Here is a 14,691-nt window from a genome sequence, read left to right on the forward strand (position 1 = left end):
TTTAATTTATAAAACAAGTTCTGCAAGACATACAGTATATGAATTTCTTGGAAAATACGTCCATAAAATTTTGGTCCTTCAACCGGATCTTGGCTAGATCTTGAGCTGCAGAATATACATTTTACTCTAAAATTTGTGCACTACGTCAATTTTGTGCAATACGTGCACGTGCAATTTGCTGCAGTTTGCTGAATGCTGACACGTGCAATTTGCTGCCGAATTACTGTGGACATCATCCACGTGGCCTGAGTGAACTTGGGGTTCAGGAAGTGTCGCGAGTCTACTAGTTACATATGCGGAGATAAGGAGCTGTGGAAAGTCTAACACGTGTCCCAAAGGAATTACTTAGAAGAATTCATGAGGTGACCTTGTAGAAGTGATATCTATTGACATTTATTTATTTGACATTACCTACAGTGAATATTATAATTATTTCATTGTATTGTAATTGCTTATTATAGTTATAAATTTTGAGTTGTAAAGGTCGTAGGCTTGTAGGTTTCATTGTTGTTTGACGCCATTTTACGCGACCGACATCCATTATAGTTAGCTTAAGGTCTGAAGTTTATACTCGTGTGGCCTTACCTAACAATATTATATTATTTTTTCAAAGTTGTTTTCATATTTTTCATTCTTTATACCGATTGTTATTAGTTTATAAAATTAATTCGAAGTAATAATTTAATTTCAATCAAAATGGCCGACTTAAGTACATTGTTGCAACAGAGGTCACAGATAGAAATTACGTTTGACATTATATTTAAATATGTTACTAGCTTTAAAGGCGACAATATTGCCGGTTTAAATATACGCAAACAGAAATTACTAGAAATGTTTCATCGGATCGAGGAAATATATGTTGAATTAGAATTGCTCGAGCCCAAAAAGTACTCAGTAGAATTCCGCAAATATTGTGAGAAACATTTAGATTTATTGACTAGGATTGACGAATTAGTCCAAGATAACACCGTTGATAACAAACAAGCTATTGATAATATAATAAAACCCAATAATCCGCAGGTTAAATTACCTGACATAGTATTGCCGAGGTTCAATGGCGAATATAATTCATGGGTTGAGTTCAAAGATATTTTCATTTCATTAATACATAACAACAAAAATTTAACAGATGTAGAAAAGTTGTATTATCTAAAAGGTTCATTGTCTTCTGGCCCGTCTAAATTGATAGCGAATTTAACCATGACAAACCAAAACTATGCCATAGCTTGGAATTCATTGACACAGCATTATGATAATAAACTTTTCATTATTAATGCACATTTGTCATCATTATTCAATTTACCAAATTTAACTAGAGATACGTTTGAACATTTAAATTCATTTTTAAATACTGCTCGACAACAGGTGCTATCACTAAAATCAGTCTATGATGACGCTAAGTATTGGGATTTAGTCTTTATATTTTTATTCACAAAAAAGTTGGACGATAAAACCTGCTTGGCATGGAATTTGCATAGGAATTCAGATTTGCCTACTTTAGAACAATTTTTTGAATTTTTAACATCACGTATTTCAGCCTTGGAGGCGACTTTTAGATCAGAACCTTCTAGTAGTAAATCAAAATTTAATTCAAAACCCGTTAATTTCATTAGTAAACAAAAATCCAAGCGAATTTGTCCATTTTGCAAACGAAATCACCCATTATTTAATTGTGACGCATTCAAAAAATTGTCTGTCCAAGAACGCAAGAAATTTGCAAATAAAAATAATTGTTGTGAGAAATGTTTGTATGGTTTTCATGCCTTAGCAAGTTGCAAGTATACGGGTTCATGTAGGGTATGCAAATCCGAATTGCATAATACTTTGCTACACAGTGCACAAAGTGATCAGATTAGTCACCAAGTAGATAAGCCTTCTGATAAGCCACCGACGATTTTGTTAGCTAATTGTAAAAATAACATTCAAACCTTGTTATCTACTGCCATTGTAAAGGTTTATGATTCATTTGGTAGATCATTCAATGTACGGGCATTATTAGATAGCGGTAGTCAAATAAATATTATTTCAGAGTCACTTGCCGACCGGTTAAATTGCACTCTAAATACAGTATCAAATTCTTTAAGTGTTTTACATGGACATTCGTTATTTAGTAATAAAACAGCTACTATAAAAATATTTTCAAATGCTTCTACGTTTTCTAGAACCTTAGATTTTGTTGTTTTAAAATCAATCACTAGTAATTTGCCGTCCGCTGATATTAATATAAACGATTGGAATATTCCCTCACACATTAAATTAGCGGATCCTCATTTTTATATTTCAAGCCCTATAGATATGTTGATAGGAGCTGAACTCTTCTTCGACATTCTACAACAGGGGTCTATTAGGTTAGGAAGTTATCACCCTATTTTACGTAACTCTAAGTTTGGATGGATTGTTTCGGGCAATTACAATAGTGTTGAAAGGTCTAAGGAATATGTAGGTTTGATAACACATTCTAATTTTAAATTAAATGAGAATTTAGTTAAATTCTGGAATTTGGAAGAAATACCTGAGACAAATATGCGCCTTTATGGTTTAAATAAAATTTGTGAAGAGCAGTTTCTATCTAGTGTTTCTAGAATTAGTAATAGGTTTGAAGTTGCCTTGCCCTTTACACCAGATTATCAAGGACAATTAGGTCATTCATATGGTGTTGCACATAAGAGATTTCTTTATTTAGAAAAGCGTTTTTACAAGAATCCCAATTTATATAAACTTTATCGTGAGTTTATTCATGAATATATTTCTATGGGGCACGCCGTTCAAACAGATATTCCAAAATCGGACATTTTAGATACCTTTGATTCTTCCACCAGTCATAATCATTATTATATGCCACATCATGCTGTTTTTAAAAATTCAGATTCTAATAAAATACGCGTTGTTTTTGACGCATCGACTAAAACTTCGTCGGGAAAGTCTCTTAACGACATCCTTCTAGCTGGTCCAAAATTACAGAAGGATTTATTTTGCATTTTGCTAAGATTCAGATCGAAGTCTTTTGTTTTCATAGCTGATTTAATTAAAATGTTTAGACAAATAAATATTAAAAGAGCCGATCAGGAGTATCAAAGGATTCTTTGGAGGGACTCTCCTTCGGAAGAAATAAGATGTTACAGGCTTACAACTGTAACTTACGGAACGGCTTCAGCTCCATATCTTGCGATAAGATGTTTGAATCATTTAGCCTTTGAAGAAAAAGCCACATTCCCGATTGCTTCACATGTACTTTTAGAGGACATTTATGTCGACGACATAATTACTGGTGCTAATAGTATAGAACATTTACAGCGTACTAAAATTGAATTAATTAAGTTATTAGAATTAGGCGGTTTTTGCTTACATAAATGGGCTTCAAATATTCCAAGTTTTTTAAATGATATTCCTTTGCAATTGAGAGAATTTAATAACCCTATCTTCACTGACGATAAAAATTCTATTAACACCTTAGGCTTATTATGGAATCCAAAACAGGATCACTTTCTTATTTCAGTTCCCACTTTTAAATTTAATAATTGTACAAAGCGAGTTATTTTATCTGTGATATCACAAATTTTTGATCCTTTAGGACTGATCGCACCTGTCGTTATACAAGGAAAATTGATTTTACAAGAACTTTGGAAAGATAAGAAAGATTGGGATGAAAGTGTTTCTGCAAACGTTGAAAATAAGTGGTTCAAGTTTGCCACAAAGTTAGGGACATTATCACACTTAGTTATTGATCGTTGCGTTTTTCATCACAAACGTATTATAAGTATTCAACTTCATGGTTTTGCTGATGCGTCTTCATATGCTTATGGAGCATGCTTTTATGTTAAAACCACATATGAAGATAAAACTACGAGTGTGAAACTACTGTGTGCGAAATCAAAAGTTGCACCTTTAAAACCGATAACTTTAGCGAGGTTGGAATTGTGTGCTGCATTATTATTGGCTAGGTTGTTCAGAAGGGTGATTGATAACATTGATATAAATTTTGAAAAGGTTTTACTTTGGAGTGACTCGAACATTGTCTTGTCATGGATCGCTGGCGATCCAAATAGATGGCATATTTTTGTGAGCAATAGAGTAGGAGAAATTACTGACATTACTCCCGGCACAATCTGGAGACATGTGCCTTCTGATTTCAACCCAGCAGATCTAATTTCACGAGGCTTATCCGCAGATCAATTAAAAACTTGTGAGCTATGGTGGAATGGCCCAAGTTGGTTGTCTGAGGATACTGATAGGTGGCCAAATGTTGATCCTTCTTTAGACGCTGTTCTACTCGAACAAAGAGTTCTATTAGTTAAAGAAAACAGCAGTTCTTTTCTTGATACGTTCTGTCAGCGATTCTCTTCGCTAAGAAAAATGTCTAGAGTACTAGCTTACTGCTTGAGAATGAACCCTTATATTAAAAATTCGATAGTTCGTGGTGAGCATAATACGTTATCGGTCCCAGAATTAGATAATGCGTTGAAGGTAATTTTAAAATTGGTTCAGTTAGAAACCTTCACAAAAGTAATAAAAAATCTGCAAGATAGTAAACATACTCCTAATCTTAAATTGATGGCGGAATTGAAATCGCTTCATCCTTTCTTAGATAAGTCAGGTTTTTTGAGAGTGGGTGGTAGGATAGAAAATGCTGATGTTTCTTATGAACAAAAGCACCCAATAATTCTGCCCAAAAAACATTATGTTACAAGACTCTTATTGAAACAAGAGCATGAAAGGTTGATGCATGCGGGCACGCAAACGGTTTTAGCCAATATTCGTCGAAAATATTGGCCCTTGAACGCGCGAAGAGAGCTAAAAGCGATAATACACTCATGTGTAAAATGTGCAAAAATTAAAGCTGTTACTGCCTCTCAATTAATGGGAAGTTTACCCATTGATAGAGTTAAATTTCAACGCCCTTTTTTTAACGTTGGGGTTGATTACGCAGGACCGCTGACGATAAGATCGAGTCGATTAAGGAAAGCACCAAGAATTAAGGCTTATATTGTTTTGTTTGTTTGCATGGTGACTAAAGCTGTTCATTTAGATATTACAACTAGCCTCACAGCAGAATCATTTATTTGTGTTTTAAAGAGATTCGTTTCTCGTAGAGGTCTATGTTCGGTAATAAATAGCGACAACGGAACGAATTTTATAGGCGCTAATCATGAGTTGCAAGAGCTACGGAATCTTTTTAGTAAACAATCCTTCAAGGCAGATATAATTAACCAAGCTGCGACAATGGGCATAACTTGGAAGTTTATTCCTTCTCATTCCCCACATTTTGGTGGATTGTGGGAAGGAAGTATTAAAATTATGAAATATCACCTTCGAAGGATAATAGGCTCCTCCTGTTTAACTTATGAGGAATATTTAACAGTACTATTACAGGTGGAAGCAATTCTTAATTCACGTCCTCTTATGGCAATAACAGATGATGTTTCTAGTTTTCAGTACTTATCGCCTAGTCATTTTTTGATTGGAGATTTTTTAACTACAATCCCAGAACCAAACGTAAATTTTGATAAATTAAATTCATTAACGGTGTATAAGCAATTAACTGCCATGCGAGATAAATTTTGGACTTTATGGTCAAAGGATTATTTATCTTATTTGCAAAAACGAAATAAATGGTCAGATAATCAGCCAAATTTGAAATTAAACTCGATAGTTTTGATTAAGGAGGATAACCTTCCTCCATTAAGATGGTGCTTGGCTAGAATTGTTAATTTAAATTATGGTCGTGATGGTAAAGTTCGAGTGGCAGAAGTTAAAACCTCAAATGGAACCTACACAAGACCTATTCATAAATTAGTGCCTTTGCCAATTAATGATTAATATTGTAAATAACAAATATTTGTATCTTGTGTTATTTCTTGAATGTGAACTAATTTAATTGTATTTTGTATTAGAAAAAATGTATGATTTTTTGAATGTAGCTAAGTTAATTACTTTAAGTTTTGTAGTTGCTATTAAGAAATTTATATTTATTTTGTATGTGACTTAAGATATTATCTACTAGATTTAACTTTAAGTTTATTTAATTTTGGATGCAATTGTGCATCGAGTGGGAGTATGGAAAGAATTGTATATGGTAACACCATTATTTTTGTTCACACTAGTCAACACTGCTGCTGCAGTATTATCAGTACCAGCAGTAACTAGCATTCAATAGATAGATTTTGGGATTATAACTGTTCAGGTCGATAGTACCTTTTATCAGTAAATTGATATCATTTGTGATTTCCGTACTCCGTTACAATTATTCCGCAAATAAATTGAATTGAATTAAAATAGTGTTTAATTTATAAAACAAGTTCTGCAAGACATACAGTATATGAATTTCTTGGAAAATACGTCCAAACGCATTCAACAATTTATGACTGGTGCAAGTAATGTAACTAATGTTTCTGAATTTAGTGTAAGGAAAACAAAGTTAAATGAATGCATGGAGAAACTTGACATTTTATATGTAGTACTGGATGAGCATAGTCCAGGAGAATTCACAAATGAATATGACACATTTTATGATCTCGGCTTATCACTATTAGCTTCGTTGGAACAACATATAAGTAAGTATGTTGTAAAAGTTGAAAAGGGGCTAAAGAGTGAAGCAACGTTAGACGTAAAATTGCCAGTAATTTCTCTACCTAGGTTTAACGGTGACACTAGTCAATGGCTTTCCTTTAAAGATATTTATGATTCGCTAATACATAATAATGATAAATTAAGCCCAGTTCAAAAATTATATTATTTGAAAGGAGCATTGACTCCACCAGCTTCTAATTTAATTTCTTCATTAAGTTCGACTAACGATAATTATAAGGTCGCTTATGAGTTACTTCTTGAAACCTATAATAATAAATTTTTGATTATTAATAATCACTTAAGTGCTATAGATTCTATTCCTCACATTAATAAAAGTACATATGATTCATTGAAACAATTTTTAAATACTAGTAGATTACATTACCAATCACTCATTGCTGTGTTCGAGGAAGCAAAGCATTGGGATTTAATTATTTTATTTTTGTTAAACAAAAAGTTAGATAATAATACTAAAGTAGCGTGGCATTTAGCTAAATCTACGAAAACATTACCTACAATATCTGAATTTTTTAAATTTATTGAGCAACGAACAAATGCTTTAGAAAATGTTTGTGACAAAGTGCCTATGAAGACGGTTAACTTTAATAGCAATACTAGTAATAATAAGTCAAGCAAGCCGCCTTTGAGCTGTTCATTTTGTAAAAAATCTCACATGTTATATATGTGTCAAAAATTTAAAGAGTTGAGCATTTCCTTGAAAAAAGATTTTATAACAAAAAATTCAATTTGTAATCGATGTTTGGCATCAAAACATGCTGCTGAAAAATGTAATTATTCTCGGAAATGTTTTCACTGTAATGAATTACATAATTCGCTTTTACATGAGACTGTAGAATCTCCTACAGCTCATACATCTTCAGTCGATACAGTTCTTTTTACAAATAACTGCAATATGCAAACTGTTTTGTCGACAATTTTAATCAATATTAAAGATTCTACTGGTAAAATAATTACTGCTCGAGCATTACTTGATAGTGGCTCACAAATAAACTTAATTACAGATTCCCTTATTAAAAAATTAAATTGTAAAACTGAACCCTCATTGCATAGGTTAAGCGTCTTGCAAGGCCAATGTGTCACAAGCAAACGATCTACAAAGTTAAATATTCATTCGCGTATAAATAGTTTTTCTCGCAATATACATTGTGTAGTTGTCAATAAAATTACTGGTAATTTACCCTCGACTAATATTGATGTTACGGATTGGAAGATACCCAATAATATTATGCTAGCAGATCCTACATTTAATGAAGCACTACCTATTGAATTACTCATAGGTGCTGAACTTTATTTTGACGTGCTACAACAAGGCTGTATTAGATTAGGCAAATGCTTACCGATACTAAGGGAAAGTAAATTTGGGTGGTTGATTTCAGGCGTATATAAAGTTGAGGATAGGGATGATAATTCATATGTAGGTTTAATTTCAAATATTGATCTTCATAATACCATAACTAAATTCTGGCAGATTGAAGAAATTTCAAATGATAATATCATAACTGGTAGTGATAGGGAATGTGAATCTTTATTTATTGATAATGTGACCAGATTAGAAGATGGTCGTTTTTCGGTCGCACTGCCGTTCAAATCACATGACACTGAAATGTTAGGGTCGTCGTTTTTAGGCGCAAAAAATCGGTTCCTTAATTTAGAAAGACGTTTGTCGCGCAATCCAGAACTTAAAGCAATGTATACTAATTTTATTCATGAATATATTAATTTAGGACATGCAAAAGTTATACCTTTCCCAAACATCAGTGATTTATCTAACTCGAATTATTTTCTTCCTCATCATCCTATTTTGAAAGAATCAAGTACAACTAAATTACGAGTTGTTTTTGACGCTTCAGCTAAATCTAGTTCAGGGTCTTCTTTAAATGACGTATTGCATACAGGCCAAAAGTTGCAGCAAGACTTATGTTCAATTTTGTTAAGATTTCGTTTTCATCTTTATGTTTTCATTGCGGACATTGTCAAAATGTACCGACAAATTATGATAAAAGAATCGCATCAAAATTATCAATTAATTCTTTGGAGGGATAACCCTAATGATGATCTACAATGCATTAAATTATTAACTGTAACTTATGGTACGTCTTGTGCACCTTACTTAGCAATGCGTTGTTTAAAGAAACTTGCAGATGATGAGGAAGGTTCATTTCCAAATGCGTCGAATGTTATTCGGCGTGATACTTACGTCGACGATATTATTACTGGTACCAATTCAGTGCACGAATTAGAAAAATTACAAACACAAATTATTGAATTACTACAAAAGGGCGGTTTTTCTCTTCATAAATGGTCCAGTAATAATGAGTTTATTTTAAATAAGATACCACTTTCAAAACGGGAAACCTTAAATTCATTTTTCACTGATGACAAAAGTTTAATTAAAACTTTAGGCTTGATTTGGGATCCCATGAACGATATTTTTAAAATTTCCTCTCCGTCCAACTTATCGGAAACCAATATTACAAAAAGAGTTATGTTGGCCACAATTGCACAAATATTTGATCCATTGGGGTTAATAGCTCCTATTACAATTGTGGGGAAAATGTTAGTGCAGGAATTGTGGAAGGAGAAATGTGATTGGGATGAGTCCATTACACCTCAGTTACAGAAAAAATGGATCAAATTTAAAAACGATTTACCAAATTTAAAAAATATTTCTATACCGCGATGCATTCTGAAACATTTATCTATTTCTGAGATAGAATGCCACGGGTTTGCAGACGCATCTCTATCTGCATATGGCGCATGTATATATATTAAAATTTTTTATTCCAACAAAACTACATCTACCAATTTATTATGCGCTAAATCTAGGGTAGCACCAGTAAAGAATATTACATTACCGCGTCTTGAACTGTGTGCTGCGCTTTTGTTATCTAAATTATATAAATATGTATGTACTAATGTTGACATCAAATTTAATAATTCCTTTTTATGGAGCGATTCTACTATCGTGTTGGCTTTAATCCAAACTGACCCAAGTCAATTAAAAATGTTTGTAAGTAACCGTGTAGCCGAAATTATTGAAAACTCTCCAAAATGTATTTGGAGACACGTATCTAGCGAAGACAACCCGGCTGATATTGTCTCACGGGGTATATCAGCAAGTGAGTTGCAAAATTGTAGTTTGTGGTGGAACGGACCAAGTTGGTTATCGCTAAATTCTAATTGTTGGCCAAATAAATTCATAGAAAATACTGAAAATATACCAGATATTAAAGTTTTTACCATTTCTAATGATAATGATTTTAGTTTATTTTACACGCGTTTTTCCAAATTTTCCACGCTAGTTAGAGTAGCTGCTTTTATTTTAAGATGGTTGCCAAAGTCCAGATCTAATAGAGAATATTTAAAATATTTAACTATGAATGAAATTCATAATTCTTCAAAATACATTATTTTACGCGTACAACAAGAGAGCTTCGGAAGTATTATGGATGGCTTCGGAACTGATCAGAACTTATATTCTAAATTAAAACCTTTGAATCCTTTTATTGATGGCGAGGGCTTGTTGAGAGTTGGTGGAAGACTCGAATATGCTAACATATCGTATGAGCAGAAGCATCCTATAATACTCCCCAAGTCTCATTATGTTACAGAATTATTTTTACGCGGAGAACACGAAAGACTTCTGCACGCCGGCACTCAAACCACACTTTCGGTTGTGAGACAAAAATATTGGCCAATTGATGGCCGCAATACAATTAAAAAATTAATTCTTAAGTGCGTTAAGTGCGCTAGATTTAAGGCGGCGGCTGCAGAACAACTTATGGGCAGTTTACCAGTCGATCGTGTTAATGTGAAACGTCCGTTTTTAGCTGTAGGGGTAGATTATGCAGGTCCAGTTATGCTGCGAGCGAGTCGGCAACGTAAGGCTCCTCAAATTAAAGCATACATTGTTTTATTTGTGTGCATGTCCACTAAGGCAGTTCATTTAGATCTAGTTACGGAATTATCGACAGAAGCCTTTATAGCTACTTTGAAAAGATTTGTTTCACGGCGCGGTAAGTGTTCGATCATTCATAGCGATAATGGCAAAAATTTTGTAGGTGCTAATAAAGAATTATCTGACTTATTTAAATTTTTTAAAGCAGAAGAAAATAAGCGACCTTTAATTTCAGCCGTTACACAATTAGGTATTACTTGGCAATTTACACCTACGTATGCTCCACACTTTGGCGGTTTATGGGAGGGGTCGATAAAAATAATGAAATCACATTTGCGTAGAGTGATTGGGTCGCATTGTTTAACTTACGAGGAATATGTTACATTACTTACACAGGTCGAGGCAGTACTGAACTCACGTCCTTTATTAAGTATGTCGGATGACAGCACAGATGCGTCATATTTATCCCCCAGTCATTTTTTAATAGGTGATATAATGACTCCTGTACCAGAACCATATAATCCAAATTTGAGTGCAAATAAATTAAAAGTTTATAAACAGATTACGACCATGCGTGATCAATTTTGGAAAACATGGTCAAATCAATATTTAAATCAATTACAGACCCGACATAAATGGTCAGACACTTGTTCAAATTTAAAAATTGATAGTGTTGTATTAATTAAGGAAGACAATGCACCACCATTGCACTGGCAACTTGCCAGAATTGTAGACATAAAACCAGGTGCAGATGGTAAAGTTAGAGTCGTTAATATTAAAACTAATAAAGGAATTTATACTAGACCAATAACTAAAATTGTACCTCTTCCGATAGAATAAATATATGAAATTCCATATCTTATAAGTTGAATTTAAATAATGTATTTTTTTTTTGAATGTTAGAATAGATTTTACTCAATTATGATATATAATTTAAAATGAATTATTATTAATTACTATTATTATTTTTATACAGTCCACTTTTCGAAAATATGTGTATCAAATTGAGATTACGATCAAATTATTCATTTATGTTATGTATTTTTAGGTTAAGTTACCATTTTGATAAATGTTAATGTAATATTCACAATTAATGTAATAATGTAAAATTTTGGATGCTTTGCATCGCCCGGGAATATGGACAAATGTATTTGTGTATTCGAATTTCGCGCGCGTCTTATCTTTGTAATACAGAGTGAAGTATACTATGTTTCTATGCGATTAGGCTTATTGTGTTTATGTACGTCCTGTTCCATTTTGTACTTCAAGGAGACCACATCCAGCAAATAAATTCATCTTATATCTTAAATGGTGTTTTGGTTAATGTTATTATTTATTTTCTTTATTACCACTCTTATATATATTTATCTAAATCTTGCAAGCGAATGTACCTAAAATATAGATATATATATACATATATATATATATATATATATATATATTATATGTATATATATACACCAAAATATATACGGTGTCTGGGTGATTACAATAGAATAGGAACTATGTGACATTCGCAGAGCTAGGCAGAAATTGTAAATGCTGGCTGCGTTTACGAATAGCATTTTCGCTACGTCTGACCAGATTTCATTGTGTTATGAACATACACACGTATTATATTTATTTGGAAATATATATATATATATATATATATATAATATATATATATATATATGTATATATATATATATAAAAACGTAATAGCATTAGTAGAAAAAATGAAGAAGATGGATTCAGAAGAAAGAAGTAGTAAAATTAAGATAATGTAAAATAACGTATAGAAGAAGTATTTAAAGAAGTAGAAAATGTTTTGGGTTGAAATTTGAAATGTTAACTTAAAATTAATTAGAACAGTATCGTTGATTTGAAATTGCATAGAAGATAAGTAAGAAAATGAATTGATAATATAGAATATAAAAATAAAATTGAAAATAATATATAGGTTCCTTGACTTTCAGATAAATTTGAATGTTCAAAAAAAATGTTTTTTATTGTAATACAGTAAGTTAAAATTTTGAAAAACTTTTCAAAACTCTTTTTTTAATTCTTGCAATTTTCGAATAAATTTGAAAATTTTGAAAAACCCTAAAAACTTTGCAACCTATTGAAGTCCAGTTGAGAATATTCAAAGCTTTTGTTTGAACGATACAAGTGAACTTTAACCATTATAAATCATTTGACGAAACCCAAAGAATCAAAGAACTGGAATTTGTACATAATATTAACATCTCTATAAAATATATTTAATCATTTGATTTGCAGAAGTTTAATGATCATGTTTGACCGCCAAATGGCATGTATCTAACTTTTTTTTTGAATGCCAAAACCACTGGACTTGCTTCCACAAAAATTTGATCAATTCTTCATTTCGTCAATACGAGTGCAATGCTTTTGAAATCTTTAAAATGGACTCTTCCGTTCTCTCAATAACTGAATTGCCATTTTTAGCACTATGGCTTGCCTTTGCCAAAAACTAATCAGGAGGTGTCCTCATCAGTAGGAGTCAAATAGTTCTGAATAGTTCAAATCGGTTGAACCGTAGGTCCATGATCGTGGACGAAAAATTGTGTCCGTACAAAACACACACACATATCAATTTTTACTAAGGTATGCCAAAATGTTCAGAAGCCTTTGATACGTGAAAATGTGCAAAAATTTTCATTTTCGATTGTTGAACGATTACTTGCCCTACGGAAGTAAAAATCTCGAGTCAGACAAATTCAGACAAATAAAATTATAATCAATAATAGCTATATTAACTATCTAAAATAACATGAACTTTTATGAAATAATATAGGAAACTAGTGGTGTTAAAGCCTTAAGGCAAATTTCTGGAACTTCCGTACTGTAACAAAATATTCATATCACTAACCTCAATTATTTTTATTTTATAAACAAAATGTAAGAACTTATGAATTGCAAGACGACGTTTATATACGTATTAGAGAAAAGTAAATAGACTAAATTAAAACAATCGGATTCAAAATGAAGGACATTCTCTAATATTTATAAGAATTATATGAACTGAGCTACAAAGTTAAAATTATTCATTTAAAATATATCAGTGAGCTTTAGAACTTTAGCCAGAATTAAAACTACAAATCTGAATTATTATTAATATATATAAAAAAAATGGAAAAAATTTTGAAATAAAAAAAACCAAAAGTAATTGTTTCGTCAACACAAGCAGAAAGTTGTTTGAATCATTCGATTCGGAAGCTTAGCACTTTTAATAACTGCCATTTTTTGCCCATTTAGCTTCATATCTCCGAAATGGCCATACCTGTCTTTGCCAGAAACTAATCACCACTTCTTTCCATATTTACAGATTGAATGCTTCTTGAATCATTCAAACCGAATGCACCGTTCTCTCAAAAACTCAATTTCTATTTTTTACACTCTGCTCTGTATTTCCGAAATGACTCGACTTTGCCTTTGCCATCATTAGACATCGAATGTTTTCTGAATAATTCAAATCAGTTGATTCGTGCGCCCGAAAACGTGGACAAAAAATTATGGACGTCACAAAACACACATCTATTTTTTAAGGTATACATAATGTTCAGAAACCTTCGAAACGTAAAATTATGCAAAAATTTTAATTTAGATTTTTGGACGATTAAAATTGCATACGCTACGGTAAGTTAAAAACAAAAATATATAATGTTTTATATAACAAATCGCCAGACCAAACGTGGAACAATATTTTTATATTCACGTACCATAGTGAACTTCGATCCTCCATACAGAATGCATAAAGTATAGTATTACAAGTAGTGACAAAACCTCCATGGTGAAGATTACTATGAAAAGTTCCGATGCAAAAATCTGCACATCAACCTCGAGCAGCTCAGCATATCACCGTCGTCGCAGCGATGAATACGTACGCTTTTAGGAAATAATCCGGCGAGGATCTGAGCGACTACGAGTATATCATACGCGAAATCCACGTCCTCCTCTACCATTGTCGTCGCGCTAAACTTTGTTAATTCTGCGTGACACGTGACAGCATTGTGACGTCGCGATGATGACGTCACATGAGCTAACTAGTTTCTAGATAGCACCAGTGGGCGCTGGACAGAGACGAACTTTAAGTTAATTGTATAAAATAAAAGTCAACATTCGAGAATAAAATATAAATGTCAAGTTACCAGTGTATAATGGTATGATTGGGTAGTCGAAACTATGGAAAAGCTACTACTGAT

The 14,691-nt window shown here is 32.4% G+C and overlaps 1 protein-coding gene across 1 annotated transcript; it reads left to right on the top strand.

Moving 5' to 3' along the window:
- Positions 1 to 696: 696 nt before the first annotated feature.
- LOC113371143 lies at positions 697 to 5,817 on the top strand. Its single transcript, XM_026611788.1, has one exon. It carries the CDS (start codon positions 697 to 699, stop codon positions 5,815 to 5,817), a length of 5,121 nt encoding a protein of 1,706 aa, XP_026467573.1.
- The last annotated feature ends 8,874 nt before the right edge of the window (positions 5,818 to 14,691 follow it).

The sequence above is a fragment of the Ctenocephalides felis genome, unplaced genomic scaffold (assembly GCF_003426905.1).
Source record: "Ctenocephalides felis isolate EL2017-DRISC unplaced genomic scaffold, ASM342690v1 CF-g0.4_SCAFFOLD_01492, whole genome shotgun sequence".
Taxonomy (NCBI): domain Eukaryota; kingdom Metazoa; phylum Arthropoda; class Insecta; order Siphonaptera; family Pulicidae; genus Ctenocephalides; species Ctenocephalides felis.